Source organism: Wyeomyia smithii, chromosome 3 (genome assembly GCF_029784165.1).
Source record: "Wyeomyia smithii strain HCP4-BCI-WySm-NY-G18 chromosome 3, ASM2978416v1, whole genome shotgun sequence".
NCBI classification, from domain to species: Eukaryota; Metazoa; Arthropoda; class Insecta; order Diptera; family Culicidae; genus Wyeomyia; species Wyeomyia smithii.
This window is the reverse complement of record NC_073696.1, coordinates 157,444,523-157,468,398: the sequence shown is the minus strand read 5'-3', so window position 1 is coordinate 157,468,398 and position 23,876 is coordinate 157,444,523. Positions and strand designations below refer to the sequence as shown.

General features: G+C 43.6%; 2 protein-coding genes across 2 annotated transcripts in view; both read right to left on the bottom strand.

The window, feature by feature from the left end:
* Positions 1-218: 218 nt before the first annotated feature.
* Positions 219-23,876, bottom strand: part of LOC129729990 (uncharacterized) — a 329,594-nt gene continuing 305,936 nt past the window's right edge. The window contains exon 3 of the mRNA XM_055688929.1: positions 219-9,354. Coding sequence (XP_055544904.1) covers positions 2,614-3,528 — 915 coding nt within the window. The 5' untranslated portion in view covers positions 3,529-9,354 and the 3' untranslated portion in view covers positions 219-2,613. The remainder of the gene's footprint in view (positions 9,355-23,876) is intronic.
* On the bottom strand, positions 20,578-22,152 carry LOC129728750 (uncharacterized). The gene has a single exon (XM_055687203.1). The coding sequence runs from the start codon at positions 22,150-22,152 to the stop codon at positions 20,578-20,580; it is 1,575 nt and encodes a 524-aa protein (XP_055543178.1).

Below are 23,876 nucleotides of genomic sequence, written 5' to 3'. Positions count from 1 at the left end.
TAGTATAATTGTTGTAACAAACGACTAGCTCAGGGGTTACATGGACCCTAGGGCCGGCTTTCCACCGCTTTTTGAGGAGGACTTACGACCAATAACTCACCTGATTCAAAAGGAAGAGGAAATAAGTACACATGCAAGACATACAAGGCTCAGTGACCGATAAATTATACAAATTAAATCATTTTTAATTACTTATATTTATACAAATTTTCCATGGAAATAGTGGTACGTTGCGGCCGTCAGAAACTGAAGACTGGAACGTGCATGCGAGGGAGAGGGAGAGTGACCCGGGATGACATACCTGCAGCAGATTTACCGTGATGAATAGCGCTATTGTACAATGGCCGTCGCCTCGTTGCACAACGTAACTTTCACCCTATCCACCGTGCTCGTAGACGAGGGGGAAACCCATCGGTTCGTGCCTCGAAGAGCGGGGGCCAGGCTCAACCGGACCTCTTCGGGCCTTCTCCTCCAGAACGTCCGTTTCCCACCGTCGAAAACGTGTGACGCGACGATAGCTAGACTCGCCGGTCACCAGCACTTCCGCCAGGAACAGGATGACTCTTCTAATTTCGTACGCCTTTTCCTTCGACGTTCAACTGCCGGCCGAAATCCTCTCGGCTCCAATCGCCTTCTGCTGCCGTTCCACGTGGCGATGAAGGTTTTCACGCCCCACAAATCGAAGCCCGCGGCACGTGGAGCTTATCGTCCTCGGGTTGGGAACCGCCTTTTGCAAACCAGCGGTCCTGCGGATCCCTTTTAAATTCAACGGTTCTACCGGTCTCTAGTGACACTCACGTCGCGTTTTTTATCGGTTTCGTGTACTCTTCAACTTCTTATAATTTCGGTTTCGACATTCAAGCAGAGCAGGCAACAACGATCCTCACTCTGCCGTGGTCAACTTCCAACTCCTCCTTCGGCTTTCTTCGCCCTACTCTAAACCTCTCTTTCTCTCTCCCTCTTCATCATCAACAGGATACAGTAGTGCTCGGGCGAATATTCGCCTGTCCATTGCACTGAAATTGCTCCGAGTTGTTAGTAGTGCTATCTTTTTTCCAGGGTTGGGTATTTTTAATGCGGTTCTTTGCCGTCTTTTTTATGCTCTGTACAATATTGTTTTTTTTTTGTGACTTCATGCATAGTCTTCGACAAATATTTTTAGGGCTGGGTGACTATTTGAAAGGTTGAAATTTTTAGGGTGATTCCTTATTTTCTAACTTATTCCTAAACAATAATATTTTCGAGCCTTTTAATTTTAATCTACACGAACATAAATAAACATTTAAACAACAGCAATATTTTACAAAACTAACAAACGTATAACATGCATATGTACATAGTTCATATAATTTTTTCGACATCGTCGGTAACAATCATCCCTCCGTCAGGGAAAAATTACTGAGTAAGCTACTCAGGAATTTTTAAGTATCTTGTCCAACTTTTACCAAGCCCTGACCAATTTATTATTTCAGATACTGACATAGCTCGGAATATACGTATATCTTCCGTGGAAACGCAGCTCGGTTAACTCACCTTGAAAATCTTTCATGGTCGACTCATCGCCTGTCGGAACACTTAATTACTATCCATTCATATTCAGGGTTCGAGAAACATTTTATCTTCCTCGATCTCGCCTACTATTTCTTCCTACTAATATCTTATTTTTACCTATCCTATTATAAACTAGCCACACTTACACTCACTACAATCATTTTATCTCAGTCAATTGGGCCCACTTTCATTCAGACTTCATTCATTCACTCTATGTCTCATTTATTTGAATACGTATTCGTTAACCTAAACCTACTGATAATCTAGCTCTGGAAGCATATTCTACTTCCAGAGAAACGAAGAGGCTCGACTGCCTTTGTCGTTATACACGCTTTCCTATATACGCTTAGTATCACCCTTACAGTTTCATTCACTTAAACCGTCGGGTGTAGCGTGCTACATTTTAAAATGTTAAGTGTCACCTTTTTTAATAGTAATTTCCTATTTAGAGGAATTTACAATAACGGTGTATCACTATTTTAATTACGGCTCACAACTCTACCTAACAAGGAGTTGTGAGACAGCATCACGTGTTACCCATTTTTATACGAACAGAGTTACACGAACAGGGCGAAAACAACTGCCTACTTTGACAAACGCTATGTCAAATGTCATACGTTCGTGCTCCTTCTCAGGCAATATGTCTGCTGACTGCTGATTCCCACGGGTAAAATTAAGATAACATATTTAGGATTTACCGGATAATAAATAACTACTAATCTCGTAACAGCGCTGTAGGGAACTAACAACTACTCCTTTGCATGGTGTGTATAAGTTCAGCAATAATATTTTCTTTTCATTTTAGACAAACCACCAAGACAATATTTTACTTAACGGGCCATCTGTGGGCCATAAAACCATTCTCAAATATTTTGTGAATAAAATCTGGGGTTGAAGTTGTTTTACGTAGCGGAATTAGAAGTATGAGAATCACAGGCTGGTATCAGAGATACTGTTATCATCAGGCATTTAAAAAAAGATAAAACCGAAAACTCCATAAAATTTCTTCAGCTGCCTTCCAAAACTAACGAACAATTTTCGAAGCTGAATTTTCGTTTTGATTTACTCGTTGTTCGGAAATGACTGGCGATGTCCGATCGTCTGCAGACCGTTTTTTCGGCAGAAGGGACAATTTTGGGTATCAAACCCTTTAAAGCCACAAACAAAACACAACAGGCCTCGATAGTTTCTGCACTGTTCTAATGCATGGTTTGGCTGGTGACAATATAGGCATTCATAGCTTCTTGGGGGACGATGAGTGGTAAGTAGGGCTGCCAAAGTTCTAGTGGGCTTAGAAGAGCCTTCTCGAGGATCAGTTTCGGCCGACTGCCTAGCCTGGTCTTGGTTCTTCTCTCTAGGAAGCTGGGCGTTATCGGGAGGAGGGTCCTTCTTTTTTGAATCATCCTTCTTAACCTTATTAAAGACTTTGGCTTGATCTTGAAATTTAAATGCTTGCCTCTGGCTCCCACCCCTATGAATATTTTCAACGGGTTTTTCTTCTGATATAGCGTGGGACATTTTTTCAGTACCAAAAACTTTAGAATATAACGAAAAGGTTGAAGCGTCAATCTTATGACCGGCTTCAATAAGCTCTGGAAGACAAGTTATAGTTTTCCAAAGAAGAGATTTTTTATAATCGACACTCAGGTTACTTTTAAGCAAATCTAACTTCTCCCAGTCACTCATGGGGTTTATCATTGAACGAAACAGGCTCTCCATTTCGTAAAAAAAATCCTGAAACGTTTCGTTACGCTGCTGTCTGCGTTGGCTGAGTCTAGCTCTAATCATCGAGTCTAGCTCGGGATGAGCGAAAGTCTTGCGAAGTTCATGCACTAGGTGGGACCAACTCAACAACCGACCAGATGATCTCATGGCCATGAACCAGTTGAGAGCAGGTCCGCTAAATAAATGGAAGGCAGAATCGAATAGTTCTTCTTTGGAGGTGTGTTCTGATAATGCTAGTTGAGATACGAGCATCAAGAACTCGTTTAATTTTAACCCTTGATCGTTACCGGCATATTTATCTAGCTTCCATCTCGCTACTGGCAATGATTGGCGATTAAAATTGGGAAATTGGGAGCGACACGGGTATGCAATCCGGAGTGGGGCAGTATGATTGAAACCAAGAATGGGGTATTGCTCTCGAGGTTGGAACTGGGTTGATTTCTGGGACTTGAGGGCTATTCCATTCCCCAGGAAACGGTTGGGGTACGGGTTGCGTATTATGGAACGGGTATGAAGCTGGATTATATCCTGGAACTGTTTGTCTTACGGTATCAACATAAAAGACGTTATCCGAAATCGAACATGCTGATACTCGCGGACCCACGTTTGATGTGGTCAAAGTGGTCGTCATACTAACTGTCGATGGAAGTGAATAATAGTTTGGAAACGGTATATTCGCGGAAGGATACGACACTGAATATTTTGGTTTGGTACCAGTGTACGTAGTTTGCGGGTAGTATATTGTGTTCGGGACTGAGACTGCTTTATTCTGGGCTTGAGTATAGTAGTGTTTAAATCTTCTCAAGAAGTACACCTCATGTTCTAATTCCGATAATGCTTCTTTTACGGACGAAACGTCTGGTTTTTCTGCGTCAATCAATCCTAACCGACCTAAAGAGTCTAAAATATCTTTGTCGTCTTTGGACAACACTTCTTCTTGTTTTGCCTGCTGTTCGCTCGTCTTTGTTTCACTCCCCCAATTAGGATTATCGAATAAATCGTTCAATCCTACATCATCAACTATCTGACCTTGGATTGACGGTTTTCCGTAAAAATACGTATTCAAGAGAAACAAATTTTTGTACAACATTTGATCCAGTTTCCGCATATCCTCTTCTCCTACAAAATTTTTAAGCAACTTCACTCTACTTCCTAAATGTAATAACGATGACTTGCATCTTGGAGGAACAACCTTCGACGAATTCGCTAATATCTCTTCAGTCTGTTTTAGTTTTAATTCACATTTTTCAATTTCTGCGGTGGGCGCGCGTTTAAAAGTTTTCGAACTTGGAACATTCTCATGTTTTTCTTCATGCCTAATTCTCTTTCTAAGCGAGCGACGTTTCCTACTCACGGTATCATTCGGAACGGGTATTACCCCTCAAACTTCAAGTTCGTAATCAAGTTCATCTTCATTGAGATGATCTACTCTAATCTCACTAAAATAGTCTTCTATATCACATTCCCGCACTTCTAGCTTATTTGGGGGCTAAGCTTGAGCCATGGTGACTCGTTCAGGGCGAAATAATAGGACCAATATGTTTCTCGCAATATCTGAATACGAATAGCACTCCTTAAATACTAATGATACAATCAGACAATTCAAAATGATTTCACTTGTGCGTTCTCACGAAAGTGTACAACTAGCCTTTAGTGCTTCTTTTTTACGTTTTCAAACGAGCTGGTTTACTAGTGTACCTAAAACATATAAATTGGGCATGCTCAATACAACTTTCACGATACGAAAGGTACAGATCGTGAGTCTCCCCAAGCAGGTGGGAAAAATTTTGTCAGATTCACTGACAGTATTTTTCTTTACGTGGATCGCCAAATGTAACAAACGACTAGCTCAGGGGTTACATGGACCCTAGGGTCGGCTTTCCACCGCTTTTTGAGGAAGACTTACGACCAATAACTCACCTGATTCAAAAGGAAGAGGAACTAAGTACACATGCAAGACATACAAGGCTCAGTGACCGATAAATTATACGAAACAAATCATTTTAATTACTTATATTTATACAAATTTTCCATGGAAATAGTGGTACGTTGCGGCCGTCAGAAACTGAAGACTGGAACGTGCATGCGAGGGAGAGGGTGAGTGACCCGGGATGACATACCTGCAGCAGATTTACCGTGATGAATAGCGCTATTGTACAATGGCCGTCGCCTCGTTGCACAACGTAACTTTCACCCTATCCACCGTGCTCGTAGATGAGGGGGAAACCCATCGGCTCGTGCCTCGAAGAGCGGGGGCCAGGCTCAACCGGACCTCTTCGGGCCTTCTCCTCCAGAACGTCCGTTTCCCACCGTCGAAAACGAGTGACGCGACGATAGCTAGACTCGCCGGTCACCAGCACTTCCGCCAGGAACAGGATGACTCTTCTAATTTCGTACGCCTTTTCCTTCGACGTCCAACTGCCGGCCGAAATCCTCTCGGCTTCAATCGCCTTCTGCTGCCGTTCCACGTGGCGATGAAGGTTTTCACGCCCCACAAATCGAAGCCCGCGGCACGTGGAGCTAATCGTCCTCGGGTTGGGAACCGCCTTTTGCAAACCAGCGGTCCTGCGGATCCCTTTTAAATTCAGCGGTTCTACCGGTCTCTAGTGACACTCACGTCGCGTTTTTTTTATCGGTTTCGTGTACTCTTCAACTTCTTATAATTTCGGTTTCGACATTCAAGCAGAGCAGGCAACAACGATCCTCACTCTGCCGTGGTCAACTTCCAACTCCTCCTTCAGCTTTCTTCGCCCTACTCTCAACCTCTCTTTCTCTCTCCCTCTTCATCATCAACAGGATACAGTAGTGCTCGGGCGAATATTCGCCTGTCCATTGCACTGAAATTGCTCCGAGTTGTTAGTAGTGCTATCTTTTTTCCAGGGTTGGGTATTTTAATGCGGTTCTTTGCCGTCTTTTTTATAATCTGTACAATATTGTTTTTTTTGTGACTTCATGCATAGTCTTCGACAAGTATTTTTAGGGCTGGGTGACTATTTGAAAGGTTGAAATTTTTAGGGTTAATTCCTTATTTTCTATCTTATTCCTAAACAATAATATTTTTGAGCCTTTTAATTTTAATCTACACGAACATAAATAAACATTTAAACAACAGCAATATTTTACAAAACTAACAAACGTATAACATGCATATATACATAGTTCATATAATTGTTTCGACATCGTCGGTAACATTGTTGAACTTGAATAAAAGTTTGAATGTCACCCGTCGGGAATGGGTTTATTTTATACTCAAAATTTTTTTGAAACAGCTAAAATTTTCACCTATCAGCAAAATAATTATCCCTTTCCCTGTACATTTTGAACGTCATAATATACTTAAAAAAACAATTTGGGGTACAATATGTGCAGCATGTCTTGTGTAGGTTAAATATCTTTCCTATTTTTGAAAATATGGAAAAAAAAATATATTGCTCTATCTTTAAGTAAATCTTCTTGAGAACATTTTTGTAAATTTTATTAGAGCTTTGAGAAAAATTGGAAAGATTTTGATTTGATTTGAGAGAATTGGATTGGAAAGATTTTAAGTGCGGCTTGTCACGCGCCATAAGCTAAACTTGAAACTCGATATGATGTTTTGCATAAAATGGCTTTGCCGAGTTACAGCCGCTTTTCTTCAATTTTTTATAAATGTTCGTTATTAACGTCTTAAAACAAACAAACAAATAAACAAACAACTTTTTGTTATCGGATAACTGTACTTTTGAAAAATTACAATTTCAATGCATATAAAAATTGCTACACACTTAAAAAATCCAATCTGCTCATTTTCTCGAGCAAAAGGCTTATAATCCCCATCATGTTCTTGACTTTTTCATAGTCTATCTTCAATGAATTACATCACGTACTGCCTTATTCCATCACTTGACAACCTAATTTTGATGGCAATGCCATGACATTACAGAACTTATAGGACATGTAACTATAAAGTAACGTTCATAATCAACTGAAAGTGGTTTGGCTAACTTTAGATTTCATTTACATGCTTGATATCTTTGATACTATGTCTTTCTTACATCTCAAAATTGCCTTCCGCACATTATTACGTTTTTGGCGGTTTTTGTCGATGCACCTGTATCAGAACCTATAGCCATGTGCTAATTTAACACGTGTGCCGAATATTAGTTAGGACGCAGTTAGCTTTGATTTCCTTACGATTGGTTTCATACCAGGCGAGAGGGAGTGAGTGGAGGACTAAAAGCAAGGGTAACTTGTAGTCAGAACAGGAGTGTTTGCGTTGCTACACTAAAAAAAAACAAACTTTACAAAAAAACAAACCTCAGGTTCAGAGTTTGCTTGGGAAAAAGGTAATTTGAGTAACTTTCGTTTGTCGTGCGCGTGACTGAAAGACAAGCAAACTATATATATTCCGATATAATCTGACCTGGTAGCAGTAACTTGAGGAACCATTGGTTTCCTAGCAACAAATCAATTTTTCCACTCTGATAAAATTGTGGATCTGTAAGACGTACTCCGGACGGCAAATTCATTGCACTTATGTCCACGCTTGAAGATGGCAAGTCTGCCGTAACCTGATCCGTGATAAAGCAACTGACGTTGGCTTCAAAATTAGAGTACCTGGAACGGATTTTTTAGACGCAACTACCCAACGAACGGCTCTTTATGTTGTTAATGCCTTCCACTACTATATTGGATGGATTCTGCTTCAAGCCTAATTTTTCCATCATTGTTCGGAACACTAAGTTTGCTTGGAAAGCTGAGTCAAGTAAAAATCTGCAGGGGCGGGGGTTGTTATTTTTATCGATGACATCCACTACAGCTGTCAGCAATAGTACCTGCTGCAGCGGTCTAGTTTTTATGGATGCCGAGCGGTAGTAGTTTTTATGGATGCAGGTGGCGGTAGTTGTTTGTGGAGGCTGCTGCTCTTTTTCCTGCTGAGCAGGGACTTCTGGTTTAGGTGATGTTTCCTGTTCGTTTGCTGATCGCTGCTACTCTAAATGGAGCAGACAATGGTGACGGCGTTTGCACTTTGTGCAGAATTTTGCAGATTGGCAATTACTGCTGTGATGACCTCTTCTCAAACAATTGAAGCAAATGTTTTTCTCGCGTACCTTTTTCAATCGTTGCTGCACGGAGAATGACTTAAACTCGGAACAGGTAAAATTTGGATATCCTTTTCCGCAAAAGTCGCACTTTTGCGCACATCATACTGTTCCACAACTTCTCATATTGAATGATATTTGGTATTTTTAGGCTGTTCTTCCTCAGGGAAAATTTTCCTACTATCTTAATCTTAAATGATATATAATCGAGTCCGACTTATATATGAGTACAGTGACGTTTCGATTATACCAGGAACAAAAAAAATCGCATCACATATTTAAAACATATTTATTTATTTATATTATATATTTATATTTATTTATATTTATTTATTTCATATGTGTCTAAATATTATGTTTAAAACGTTCGGTATTGTTGTCCTTTTGGCTACCAGAAATTCGTTATTTAGAGTGAAAATCAAATCCAGCAGAAATTATCAAACTGTATTTTTTTTCTACAAATTTTTCATGTAAATCTATTCAAACAAATAATAAAGAGCAAGGCTTGGTCTCACTGCTAGGTGGATTGATTTAGGGTTTTATTCACTTTTCAATTTGTTTTCCATTTATTTTAAGTTTTCTCAAATTTCTTATTTATTTAATAACTCAAATAGAGATCGTCCATTGATTACGCAGAACAGAAATAAATAGATCCTCAAAAATTTTCGCATGGGTGGCAACACTTTGTCAGATAGTTCTCCCTCCCTTCTCTTCAAGCGTTACGTGTTTTATGGACATTTCCTCTCGACATTTCAGCTTTAGGAAAATCATATTTGAAATAGAAAAAAATCCTACTATAAATCAACGAATCTAAAAAGATATCTAATTGAATATGTTACGACCCCTCGGCCGGCACATCTCACCTTGCATCTTAGGTGCTTTGAATTCAGCAGCGGTTGGGAGAACTGTCATCGCGCCTTGCTCTCGGCCGTTTTCGTTTGTCATCTTTCGTTTTGGAGTGTTATGCCGATTGGAACATTCTATAATCGTACGGTGGCTATTAAACAAATTGCTCGAAATATAAAATCAATTAAATCATTCGTCTCAAATAATTTTTTTGCTTAAATTATTAGTGCTAAACTAAGAGCTAAAGTTTTAAACGATACGTGGTAACGAGTGTTGCTTAAACCCTAGGAAATTAACTTATTATGTGAATTTATTAAAGGTAACCTAAAAGCTAGGGGATAAAGGAGAGAAAATTAGGGACCTCGTGCTAGGGCAGGAAGAATTAAGAAGAATATTTCAAAGGATAGAAGGAAAATGAACACTAAGTAAGTTACGAGACTACAGTGTATAAATTAGGCACACTCTTACTCTAAATTATACCTTCGTAGGAATTATTTAATTTCTGTTAAAAATGCAGTTTTGGTTTATCGGAAACCGTTCCTTTTTCTTTGCCTGCTCGTAGACCTATCGCTAACAATTTAAATAATTCGTTCACGTACGGATAAGAAGCAGCGAAAGTTTTGCCGAAGAATCTCTCGCTAGTTGCATGAGCATGATGACTCCCGGATGGTTCAGTGCAACGCGTGTGACGATTGGTACCATTTTGAATGCGTGGGAGTAAGCCAGGACGTCGAAAACCATGATTGGCTCTGCCCAGTCTGCCGAGCCAAGAACAAGCAATCGATAAAAGTTATTTACACAACCGTACCGCCCGTAAGTACAGGTGTCACCCCAACCGCCAGTCAGGGGCGCACTACAACCGCATTACCGGTGAGTAGTTCTCCCGAGCTAGTGCCGTCAAGTGCCGCAAAGCAGATTCCATTCGTATCAAGTACTGTTCTATTCGTTCCGCCGAAGTCCGTATCATTTGTACCAACAACTGCCTACAGCCGAGGACCGCAAACACAACTGCCAGAGTCGCTGCATCTAAACCATCTTCCAAGTAACCAGCAACGAGTTTTGGAGGATAACTTGAGCCAGCATTCCGGAGCTAGTTCCAGGAGGTCCGCTAAGCAGAGACAGTTGAAGTTGGAGCTGCAGATCTTGGACGAAGAGCGAAAACTTAAGGAAGCGGAAGAAGCAACTCAGCGGGAATACTTACGAAAACGACACGAGCTGATGAAGGAAATAGTTAATGATTTTTCGGAGACAGACGGAGAGGAGGATCGCTCGGATTCAAGAATTGTTGACTGGTTAAACAGAGCTGCTATTCCAGATTCGCGGAGCGCACCTGTACACAGTACACCTGATGTTCATCGGGAACCAAACTCGTGTGTAGGATATAACCTACCAGGACTTTCTCCAGAAAACCCTGTACGCGCAATTGGCGCGGAATTAATACACACAGATTAACGTGGACTAACTGACTTTATTTTCGTACATCACTACTTAAATATACCCTACAGGTAACTCAGAGAGAGAGACTTTCTCCACTCTCTGTTTACCTTACTAATCTCTTAACCTAATCTAGTACTGCTAAAGTACAGGCGGCGTTTTGTTTATAACACAAAACTTGTTTATTTTGGTCGAGTTTGTTTGCCGGTGGCACAGCAGAAGGCTGCGCGAAGTTCTTTGCCACCTGTGGCATAATCTGTTGATACATAGTGTGTTGACAGAGCCGTTCGCGGTCCTCTGTCAAGGGAACCAAAATGTTCGACTGAAGCATAGCAGAAGGCTATGCCCTCCTAGGAACAACATTTAACTTTAATTATAAGGCTCGTGACGGAGCATTGGGTTCTTCGCAGGGTGTGACGTCACACTCGTCTAGAAATTATATTCGGGATCCTCAAAAAGCAACACACCAACCAGCTCCTCTTTAACACATGGTGTCGGTAAGCAGGCAATCCCATTTAAGCCAGCAACGAGGCAATCTGGGGCCTGGACTCCATCTAATGCAGCGCATTACACACACACAAATTACAGAGGAAAATCAAGATGTGAACAATTTTTTTTTGATTCAGTGTATCTAACCGTGAATGCGTATAAGATAAACCTAAAATCGAACTTCTATTTTAATAGCTAAACAACGTGTGCAGTCGTAGTTAAAATATCTTCTGTGAAAACTTTTACCTTTCATCAGGAACATCAGCAACATTGATTTGCGAAGTGATTATTTCATTTGCATCGCTGGTACTTTTTTTCACCGATAGCACCAGCTTCATCGCTTATTTCGTGTGCTAAATAAATAACCCAGCCCTTACTGCATCACGCGGGTCACTGATGCAGCGGACTCTTCTTTACCCAGCGACTCGTGGGAATTTTATGGATCACTTTAATTCAGAAAATTCGGCCACCGGCAGCCTTTCTTTGCCGGTACCTATGGACTTATCGGAGCGCAGTCCTATAAAAACAAACGCACCGGGCGGAACGGAGGAGATGGAGCATGAGGACGACTTCAACCTCGACAGCGAATCGCTGGACGGAGGACCCTCTGTTTCATCCCTAATCCTACGTTCTCCACAAGGGAATGACGAAAGTCAAATGGACTTACTTCCCGGTCCAGAGACAAGCCCCGATGACGAAGGGAAACCCGAATCATCGGCACCCCTTGCCCGGCGACTTTCTAACGCACAAAGGCGGCGACTGAGCAAAAATCTTCGCTCCGGTCTCCCGTACGAAGAAGCCAGGAAGCTGGCCCTCCTTCCGACAGAGCAGCTTGCTCAATCGAACCAAGACGCCGTCAAGCGACAGCGGTCGGACGACTTGGTGTCCCCAAACACCAGTACTAAGTGTCCACAGCCTAAAAAACTGCGGAACGGCACTGGTTTGGGGACATCGGGTTCGAAGCCGCCTCCGATGGCCACATATAGGGACATGGTGGGAGCTATGAGCCGTGCGGTTACTTCTGCTATCCACCCCAGCTCCCTACTCACAACGGACCAGCTTCAGGCTGTCCGGACCTCCATCCTCGATCACATTGCGGACCAGGAAAATCCAACCACCAAGCCCAAGTTCAATGGTTGCCATCTAAAAAATGGCTTCCTGCAACTTGCCTGTGCCGACAACGACACAGTGCAGTGGTGGGAAATGGAGGTACCTTCTCTCGTACCGTGGGAGGGAACCCAGCTTCGTGTTGACCACATGAAGGATCTGCCGAAGGCCAGACGGTATGTCGGTTACTTCGCGGACAGTGCGAACTCTCCGGACGAGAAGATTCTTCGTTCACTCCAGAATCAGAACGACCATCTCTCTACCAAAATGTGGCGAGTCTGTAACCGCAAATTGGTAAAGACCTCGGTCGAACTAGTTCTGGATATTGACGAATCGGCCAAACTCGTTGAGAGTAGAAATAATGAACTGCACTACGGTTTCGGCAAAGCACGCATCCGAAAGTTAAGCGGAAGGCCGAACGTCACAGGCAGGAAAGACTCCGTCGCAATGTCAGGGAAGGTACGTGCGGGTAACTCCTCCGGGAGTACTCTGCCACCACCCAGGCAAAGCGATCCTGCGAATGGGCTAAAGGTTCGCGTGGGAAACTCCTCTGGGAGTGCCCCACAACCACCCAAACGTAACCCTGCGGTTCGGAAGGTACGCGCAGGATGCTCCCCCGAGAGTGCCCTGTCACCATCCAAACAGCGCAACCCCGCGGCTGCTCGGACGGTTCCGCCGAAGACTCGCAAGAGTGTGAAGCATCAACCACCGAACAGTCGCACCCCCCGGAGTCAAAAACCGCCACAGTTTGCGCGACGACCTTCTGTTGCCAATCGACTGCTGCAACCGAAGCCGAAGAGTGAGGAAGAGCAACTTCCATCAACCAGCCAATACCCGGATCATCTTCTGATCCGGACAAAGACGGCAACTTCACTGCAAAGTGAGCAGCCTTCGCTGCGTGCAAGCGAATCTCCATCACGCAAAAGGCGCCTCGGGTGTTCTTTACAGGAGATTCGCCAAAGAGCAGCTAGCGGCTGCATTCATCCAGGAGCCGTGGATCAACGAATCCAAAGTTCTCGGACTTAACGCTCCTAACGGTAGGTTAATCTACTGTGATACGCAGTCCAAACCAAGGACTGCAATTCTACTAAATTGAGAACTAAAAATTTTTACCTATTACAGAATTTACCAACGCGACGTCGTTGCCGTCACGGTTGAAGTACCGACAACCAGAGGAAAGCAGGAGATGGTTGTCGCGTCGGTTTACTTCCCGGGCGACCAAGGTGATATACCACCTCCCGAAGTTGCTGCGCTCGTGCGGTACTGCAAGGCCATCAACAAGCCGTTTCTGATCGGCTGCGTTGCCAACGCCCACCACACGATCAGGGGAAGCTCGGACACTAACACTAGGGGTGAGTACCTACTTGAATACCTTACTTCTAACGATGTCATTGTATGTAATGTAGGGAATAACCCCACGTTTATTAACGCTATCAGACAGGAGGTCCTTGATCTCACTCTGTGTAGCGCCTCTATTTCTGAAAAGATTAAAAATTGGCATGTCTCCGATGAACCTAGTTTGTCGGACCACAGACACATCGTTTTTAATATAGAGGCTAACCCTCTGAAAAGAGAGCTGTTCAGAAATCCTAGGAATACAGATTGGGAATACTTTGAGGAACACCTGATCGATTCACGAACTTTCAGTTACAGCAACATTCGAAATTCAGTTGACCTGAATTCGGCAGCAAATGATCTACAAAACAGAATCATGGATGCTTTCGACGCTAACTGTCCACTGACACAGCGGTCAGTATGCCGTGACGTACCCTGGTGGAATGATCAACTTAGTGACCTTCGTCGGGAAACTAGGCGGTTGTTCAACAGGGCAAAAGTCACGTCTAACTGGGACGACTACAGGGCGTCCCTCACTAAGTACAACGCCAAGCTACGCAAGGCTAAACGGAAATCCAGAGTTAGTTTCTGTGAAAGAATCCAAACTCTGCTGGAAGCTACGCGGCTCCAAAAGGCGATGTCCAAAGACCATACTAACGGTTTGGGACAAGTGAGGAAAGAGAATGGATGCCTTACTGTCACTACCAAGAAAACGCTGGAGGTTCTTATGAACACCCACTTTCCTGGGTCGACAGAGACCGAAGAACTGTATAGTGATGGGTCGCGGCAGGACAATTCGAGATATATGGCGTCTAGAGAGTCCATCCTGCTGGCCCGTCGACTGTTCACGAAAGCTTCAATAGGTTGGGCTCTAAGCTCATTCGACCCTATGAAGTCTCCAGGTCCAGACGGCATAGTACCCATTTTTTTACAAAAATCGGCCGCAGTTATCATGTCCGAACTCATCAACCTCTTCAGAGCCAGCTTTATCCTGGGCCATATTCCGGATAACTGGCTGAAGGTGAAGGTAGTGTTTATCCCCAAAGTTGGAAAAAAGCACAAAACCCTACCTAAAACTTTCAGACCCATAAGTCTGACTTAATCACTTTTCAAGTTGATGGAGAAAATAATGGATAAATATATCCGTGATGAGTTTCTTAAAGACTCCCCGCTGAATAGGAACCAACATGCCTGTCAAAGCGGCAAGTCAACAGAAACTGCTCTTCACAGCTTCGTGACGTTGATTGAAAAGTCCCTGAGTTATCAAGAGACGGTGCTATGTGCCTTTCTTGATATTGAAGGGGCCTTCGATAACACGTCCTTTGCATCAATTAATACGGCTCTCTCCAATAAGGGAATCGACCACACTTCAAGGAGCTGGATACACGCAATGCTCTCTAGCAGAGTGATCACAGCAACCTTGGGAGATTCGTCTGTAACAATGTCAGTGATCAAGGGATGCCCGCAAGGAGGAGTTCTCTCCCCCTTGTTATGGTCACTAGTTGTCGACGCACTTCTCAACAAGCTTTCACAGCTTGGTTACGAGGTCATTGGATACGCCGATGACATCGTTCTCATCGTCAGAGGTAAAGACGACGCAACTCCGTCGAGCTGAATGCAAACGGCTCTGAATACCACCATGTCATGGTGTTTACAGGAGGTTCTAAACATAAACCCCTTAAAAACAGTCCTAATTCCATTCGGCAGACGAAGGAAGATCTCCATCACTCCTCCAATACTGAATGGAGTTAGACTGGGCTTCAGCAATGAAGTCAAATACCTCGGAATTATTCTGGATAAGAAACTGAACTGGTCTGCACAACTGGATCATGCCGCTAAGAAAGCGATCTCAGCGATCTGGGCCCGCAGAACTCTGTTCGGTAAAACCTGGGGATTGAAACCAGACTTGGCACTCTGGTCTTTCAAGACCATTGCCCGACCAAGAATCACCTATGCTGCCCTAGTGTGGTGGCCTAAGGTGAACGAAGTGACTGCGCAAGCCAAACTCAAAAAAGTTCAAAGACTTGCATGTCTTTCGGTTACCAGCGCTATGCGAACAACTCCAACTGCAGCCATGGAAGCTATGCTTTGCCTACTACCTCTACATCTTCATGTGAAAAAGGAAGCAGAGTTTGGTGCTCTAAGGCGGTGCGGAAAACTATACGTGAAGGGGACCAAATCGGCCACCTTCGCATACTTAGGGAGTTCAAACTAACTCCGCTATTAACCACAGTCTCCGACTGGATGGACGTTAAGACCTACATGGATATTCCATATAGAGTGACTGAAACAAACCGCTCTATGTGGAACAATGGAGGGCCTAATCTTCCACCTGGCATCGTCAGTTTTTATACGGATGGCTCGAAAATGGGATCCCTAACGGGATCTGCTATATAAGGACCCGGTATCAGGGAAACGTTTTCCCTAGGAAAATGGCCCACCGTTTTTCAAGCAGAGGTATATGCCATATATATCTGCGCAAAAATATGTCTGCAACGCAACTACAGATATGCGAAAATCGGTATATTCTCGGACAGTCAAGCAGCACTACTAGCACTTAAGTCCGTCAAATGCGCTTCCAAACTTGTTTGGGAATGCATTGAAACTCTACGGGAACTTTCCCGACAGAATTCAGTTTTTCTGTTTTGGGTGCCCGGACACTGCGGAGTCGAGGGTAATGAACACGCTGACTACCTAGCAAGACAGGGATCAGCTCAGCGGTTTATTGGCCCCGAGCCGTTTCTGGGTACGTCCATTTCCGCTATCAAAAGCGAACTACTATCTTGGGAAAGGCTAGAAATAGTATCCCAATGGCAACAGGTACAGGGTTGTAGACAAGCTAAACAGTTTATCTATCCGAACCCTGGAACCGCCAGAAAGCTACTTAGTCTAAATCGTAGTGACTACGGATAATTACGGGACTCCTTACCGGACACAGTCCCGCTTTTTATCATTTAAAGAAAATTGGTGTAGTGTTGAACGACACCTGCCGATTCTGCAAATCTGAACCAGAGAGTTCAGAGCATTTGCTTTGCTCTTGCGAAGCTCTTGCTTCCTCTAGGTACAACTTCTTAATAAGTTACCTTTTAACTCCATACCAAGTGTGGAGTTCTAATCCCAAGCAGGTAATTAGTTTCATCAACTATGTTGTACCTAATTGGGGTACAGGTTTACAACAAAACAGCTCTACTCCATCAATGAGTACGAGCAATCCGTAACCTGTGCACAGCAATCGGGGCCCGCCACAAAAGACAATCAGCAAGAATGTCGCAGTGGCATTTCAGTACCCAGTGCCCTTCAGGCATGCATTAGATAAAAAAACGACCTCGAACCACTGCGCTGTGGTTTCTGTGAAGCTTACTTGCATATCAGCCATTAATGTTGCGGAATTAACGCTCGCGGTTTGAAAGAAGCTTTTGCTCATGGGAAGATTCTGTTGATTTGTTCTTCCTGCAGAGATGAGATAAAAGGTCGCAGTATAAACACATACATTTCTGAAATAAAACAACCACTATCACCCGATGTTCCAAATCTAAACACTCAATTTCAACATCTGTGCGGCGTTGTCGAAGCTTTGAGCAAAAAAATAGACAATTTCGCATCCAACCCGAAACTGCCACTGCCACCCACTATCCTTTATCTATGTGACACACCGGTTTAGCCAAGACGCAGTGTGAAGCGCCGGCGTGATGAGCGTCAGCCATTCTTTCATGCCACTGCTGAATCTGAAACAAAGGAAATAAATCTGAGCGATCTTTCCATCCCATCACTTTTTCCTGCTGTTGCAACGAACAGATTTTGGCCATATATATCTGGTTTAAGCCCGCTTACAACGAATAGTGATATACAAAAAATTGTTTCTCCTTGCCTGGACACAACCGCTTCCGCTGAAATCATTCGGCTTGTTCCGAAAGATAAAGACGTAACCAGCCTATCGTTCGTATCATTCAAAGTTGGACTGGATCCCGATTTGAAAATTCGTGCACTGGACCCATCTTCCTGGCCTGCTGGCTTGCTGTTCCGTGAATTTGTCGATCGTTCAAAAAACTTCGACAGACAATCCAGGGCACAGTTTTGTCTAAATTGGTTCCGAGAACCGATCGATATCGAATGTTCTCCACGTGTTGAAAACAATTAGGAGTTTCTCATGGAGCGATAAAGTATAAAGCGCGTGTGTCTTACTTGAGATACAATATTGGAATGACTTCAATTTATTGATAAGAGTATGAGTGATGGTAAAATATGAGTAGTAGAAAAAAAGCGCCTTTTCGCGCCAAATAATTGGTAGCATTATAATGGTAACGACGAGGGGACAGCCGAAGTAATCCTGTTTGAGTAATTAGGATACTCAACATGCCGGCCCACATTGAAAGAAACTTTCAATATATCACCAAGTGTCTCCATACTCAGAGGGTGGCGGGTGTTGTAGGCAGGTGGGATGCGATGACGCCGTCCTCCCTTTCTTCTATTGCAGCGGACAAATTTCAGTGACTGCACGCCTGTAACTGCCGCTAGCTGTCCTAACCTGAACCACGCGAACCATATCGTCTTTACCGAGGAACACCTGTTCGACTCGGCCGAGTTTCCAGCACAAAGGGAGGACGCAGTCGTTCTTGAGCAGAACCATCGTTCCAACAGTGATGTTAGGTAAAGTCGCCGGCCACTTTTTGCGATTTTGAAGTTGACCGATGTAGGCACAGGACCATGCTTTTCAAAAATGCTGTAAGCGTTGCTGCATCTTCTGGAATGATTTGAGGCGGTTAATGGAAATATCACACAAATCAGGCTCTGGGAGAGAGTAAAGAGGTTCTCCCACGAGAAAATGTCCAGGAGTTAGAGCAACCACGTCGGCAGGATCGGATGACATTGGAGATAACGGTCGGGAATTCATTATCCCCTCGATTTGCATTATTAGCGTGTTGAAATCATCAATCGTCAGCATTGTGTCCTTCATAACTCGATAGAGATGATGCTTGAAGATCTTCACCGCGGCTTCCCATAAACCACCGAAGTGAGGCGATCGTGGCGGATTAAAATGAAAGTTGATGCCAGCTTCGGTGCAGTGAGTGATTACACTCACGGCGATATTCCTGGAGCATTCGATTAGCTCCCACGAAAGTTCGTGCGTTATCACAATAAATGTTCGAAACGCGACCACGATGACCGACAAAACGTTTTAGCGTATTGATGAATGCGACAGATGTAAGGCTGTACACCATATCGATATGTACTGCCTTCGACCACATACAAACGGAAATCGCGACGAAAACTTTAATCGGTGCTCCTCGACGATTGGGTGGCTTTACATGAAACGGGCCACAATAGTCGACACCACATGATGCGAACGCGCGGGACGGAGTGAGCCGAACGGCAGGCAGCTGACCCATTATCTGGCTGGCGGGTTTTGGTTTACAACGAAAACAGTCCAAACAACTGTTTACCACTTTTCTAGCAACGTCTCTTCCTCTGATTGGCCAAAATCTTTGCCGTATAGTGGCTAAAAGTAGTTGTGGGCCGGAATGCAGTGTGCGAAGATGTATTGCTTTTGCAATTAGAATTGTCAAAGGAGCCTTCTGTGGTAGAATCATGGGGTGTCTGGTGTCAAACGGAGCATCGAGTTGTTGGAGTCGTCCATCCATGCGAAGAATACCTTCCGAATCTAGAACGGTATCACAAAACTTGAGCAGCGTTTTGAAGTTGAAATTCACATTTGTTGATTTATTGTGTCTTTGAATGTACTTAATTTCTGAAGAAAAATGTTTCAATTGGGTTTGCTTCACAAGAAGCTTAAGTGCGTCATCGATTTCCTTGCACGATAAAGGACCAGTTAAACGATTTGCACGGCGCGTACGACAATTGTTAGTGAACCTCAATATCCAAGCAGTTTGTCTTTGTAGAGGAGTGAGCGCCGAATGCCTTTCGATGTAATCTGTTTCTGGCACGTTTATGGTAGTCATGACTGCGACAGTTTGACGAGCTTCGAGCTTACGAATTTGTAGATGTAGTGGGGAGAGTGTAATACAATTTTGCGGCCAATAATTTTCACTTTTACATATGAACTCTGGTCCATACCACCAAAGCTTGTCACCAAAAAGTTTAGACGGAAATACACCCCTGGAGATCCTATCTGCTGGATTGAGATGAGTAGGAACATGCCGCCAGCTGCTTCCCCTAGTTAAACGATGAGTTTCAGCTATCCGATTAGAAACGAACACCTTCCAGATCGAAGAAGAGGATGCCAACCAATGCAACACGATAGTTGAGTCGGTCCAGTAGGTAACCTTGCAGTTTATGTTCATTGATTCTAACACAAATGCTGTCAATTGAGCAGCAAGCACCGCAGCGCAAAACTCAAGACGTGGAGTAGCTTCGAGAGAGGACTGACCCGTGATTTCGAAATGATGAGATTGCTGACCGATGTACCATCTTCTCTCGTTGCTTTCACGTAAACACAACTGCCATAGGCACGATCGGACGCGTCAGAGAAGCAATGTAGCTCGATTTTTTGTTGGTTATCCACAAGTGTCCATCTACAAATGGTGAGTGATTTGAGTGGTACTTCAACCACCAAGTTGCATGCTCTGCTTGCAACGGATCATTCCACGAATAGTCATGGACCCATAAGGATTGCAGAAAGACCTTTGCAGCTACGATAGCGGATCCGATTAGACCAAGTGGGTCAAACAATTGTGCACTTCCGAAAGTACTGAGCGTTTAGTCAGTAGCTCCGATGAACCAAATTCAGGAACATTAAATGTTAAGCTGTCAGAATCAGGGTGCCAGTTGAGCCCGAGCGTTTTCACTGATTCACATTGGCCGATGTGCAATTCAGATCGAGCATCACGCAATGATGACGGAATTTGAGCGAGCACCCGCTGGTTATTGCTGTTCCATTTACGCAAAATAAAACCACCAGATTGTAGAAGTGCGATCAGTTGTCTATTTGTTTCTATCAATCGTTGCTCGTCGTCGTCCCCTGATAGATGATCATCGACGTAAAACGTAGTTTTCACCTTCGTTCAGCAAGTGGATAATTTTCAGCTTCATCGTCGCACAGTTGATTAAGAACGCGTGTAGCAAGATAAGGAGCAGGAGCAGTGCCGTATGTGACGATGTTTAGCTGATATGTGGATATGTCTTGGTTTGCATGTTCACGCCATACAATTTGTTGCAGAGGACGATTTGCTTTATGCACAACAATCTGCCGGTACATCTCTTCTATGTCGGCAGTCACTGCGTACTTTGGCATACGAAAGTTGATAAGAGTCGATAAAAGCGGGGGCTGAACGGTGGGTCCTATGTAGCAAATATCATTGAGCGATAAGTTGTTCGACCTACGACAGGACGCGTCAAATACAACTCGCGTTTTTGTAGTTGTACTATCTGGCTTTTGAACTGCATGATGTGGAAGAAAAAAGTGTGGGATCGAGTAGTCAGGCACTACTTTTTCCATATGCCCTAGTGTTTGGTATTCATCCATGAACTTTGAGTATTCTGAGCGCAATTGTGGCTTTGATGATAACGCTCTTTCGTTGTTCAATAGTCTGCGCTTCGTCACACCAACCGATTCTCCTAAAGCAGATAGCATCTCGTCTCGAATCGGCAAACGAACCACGTAACGACCGTCAGGAGTTCTAAAATGAGTTCTCGCAAAATGCGCTTCGCAATATTGTTCCTCAAGAGAGAGAGATTTACCATTTTCGAAACTTTCCACCTCCCAGAATTTTTGATATGCTGTCGTTAGGTTGTCAACAGTAGAAACGTTGCACACGATGGTGGAGTTGTTGCTTTCGAATGCTTCACCTGCTACTACATATCCAAAAACAGTTTTACGTAGTATAGGTAAGCCACTTCCTAATGTGAATTGATCATCCTCCAAGATTGCGAAGAACGATTTGATGCCAATGATCATATCAACATCGTGCGCTATGTTAAATTTTGGATCTGCGAGAGTGAGGTGACGGGGAACAACCGATCTTGATATATCCACATTACTTGTGGGCAATATTCTGGTTAATGACGGTAGAATTAGAAACGTCATACTGGATCTATACGAACTAACACGAGATGAGATGACAATAGGGACTTGCTGTTTAACTTTTTTTACGGATTGACTGATACCGTATACATCGATATTTGCGGGAGCTCGTTTCAAACGAAGCCTTTGAGCCAGTGATTCTGTGACAAAATTTGCTTCTGATGCGCAATCGAGTAAGGCGCGAGCGTGATGGTAATTACCATCGATGTCTTTAACTCGAATGTAAGCCGTCAGCATGAAGACCGATGTTTGTTTGGTCTTTGATACAAGCGAAGGTACAGGAACAGCGGCTTGACAGTTTGTCACCTGTGACGAAGTTAGAGCAGAGCCTGACGGCATGAAATTCGAAACCGACGGCGAAACGAACGATAGCGAACGAGTACTTTGCCCATCCGGAGGCGACGGGGCAGGTCCAGTGACCGGAGGGACCTCGTGACATTGATCGGAAATGCACAGAACCGATGGCGGCGCTTCGACGACCGATGCCGATTGATTGAATTTTGCACATTGAGCCATTTGTACAGCAACAGTGGTTTGATCATCCATTTGATTTGTCCGTGAACCAGAAGAATGCAAGTGCAGTAAAGTATGGTTTCGTTTATTACACGTGCGGCACGACCCGGCGGAGCATTTTTCATCACATGTGATGATCGTAGGCAATTTAAACAAAGTCCATGTTTTTTAGCCAAATCAAACCTCTTTTGCGGGGATAGCCTTTTGAAATCCTCGCACTAAGGAACCGAATGTGATTGTTTGCAGATTGCGCATTTCGGAATGTTATCATTTTTTTTTTTAAATAGTTTATTTGACACGGCACGATACAATTTATGTTTAACTGAGCCAAGTACATTTTTTTAAATGTTAAATTAGCAGGGAAAAGAGGGAGGCCTTTTCTTCATTCTCGCGGCCGACTACGAGCTAGTGGGGATTTAAGGTGAGAGGAGGGGAGTTACAATTTTGATTTTAACTATATTGAGTTATACGATTTATTTATTTGTACATGGCTAAGCAGTGATGTTCTAATTGAGCAGTTTGGACTGAGGTGTCTGCGTGAACATAAAGATGCCGAGTCTTCGTTTGAGTGTCTCCAGCTTAGTGTATCTTTTTTCAGCGTGTAGCGGGAATGGTAATCTAACAAATAGATAGAAGAGTTTCATATTTTAATACCAGCGTGTTTTATGAACACGTATAGCTGTATCATGTATTGCAGATCACCGCTTCCCAGAATGTCTCTAACGGGTACGTTCGGTTGTTTTCCTCGGGCCCGAAGGGAATCTATAAGCTCAGACCTAACACCACAGTATTCGGTACACGACCAAACAACATGCTCGATGTCATGGTAGCCATCGCCACAAACGCAGTGATTACTGTCTACAAGCCCTATACGAAAGAGATGCGTGTTTAACGTATAGTGATTGGACATAAGTCTGGACATCACGCGAATGAAGTCCCGACCTACATCCAACCCCTTGAACCATGCTTTCGTCGATACCTTAGGAAAAATGGAATGTAGCCACCGTCCCAGTTCATCTGAGTTCCATGATGATTGCCAACTGTTGACTGTTCTCTGACGCAAAATGCTATAAAATTCATCATAAGCAATTGGTCTTTCATAAATATCGCCGTCAATAGCACCCACCTTAGCTAAAGAGTCAGCCTTTTCGTTACCCGGAATCGAGCAATGAGAAGGGACCCACGCTAAGGTAACCCGGTAATTTTTATCTGTTGAAGCACTTAAAAACCGCCGTATTTTCCCCAGGAAATACGGGGTGTGCTTCACAGGCTTCATTGATCGCAGAGCCTCAATGGCACTGAGACTATCTGTGAAGATGAAGTAGTGGTCTATGGGTAGGGTTTCGATGATTCCAAGAGAGTACTGGATAGCAGCAAGTTCTGCGACGTACACGGAAGCAGGAGAATCGAGTTTGTAGGAGGCGGTAAAATTTTCGTGGAGAACACCGAAGCCAGTGGACTCATCTAAATTAGATCCGTCAGTGAAAAACCTTTTATCATCACTAACATGTTTAAACTTATTGGAAAAAATCTTAGGGATCTCTTGGGGTCGCAATTGATCCGGGATGCCAGAAATGTCTTGTTTCGTGGTGGTGTCGAAGAATATAGCATTATAAGGAGTAGCTAAAAGTGCGACATTGGAGGAATCGTATGAAGAAGGATTAATATCTTGAGCCATATAGTCAAAATATAACGTCATAAATCTGGATTGAGATTGAAGGTCGACCAACCTCTCGAAATTTTTAATTACTAATGGG

Coding starts and splice junctions, on each gene's coding strand:
- LOC129728750 (XM_055687203.1), bottom strand. CDS start 22,152: ATGGATGATCAAACCACTGTTGCTGTACAAATGGCTCAATGTGCAAAA.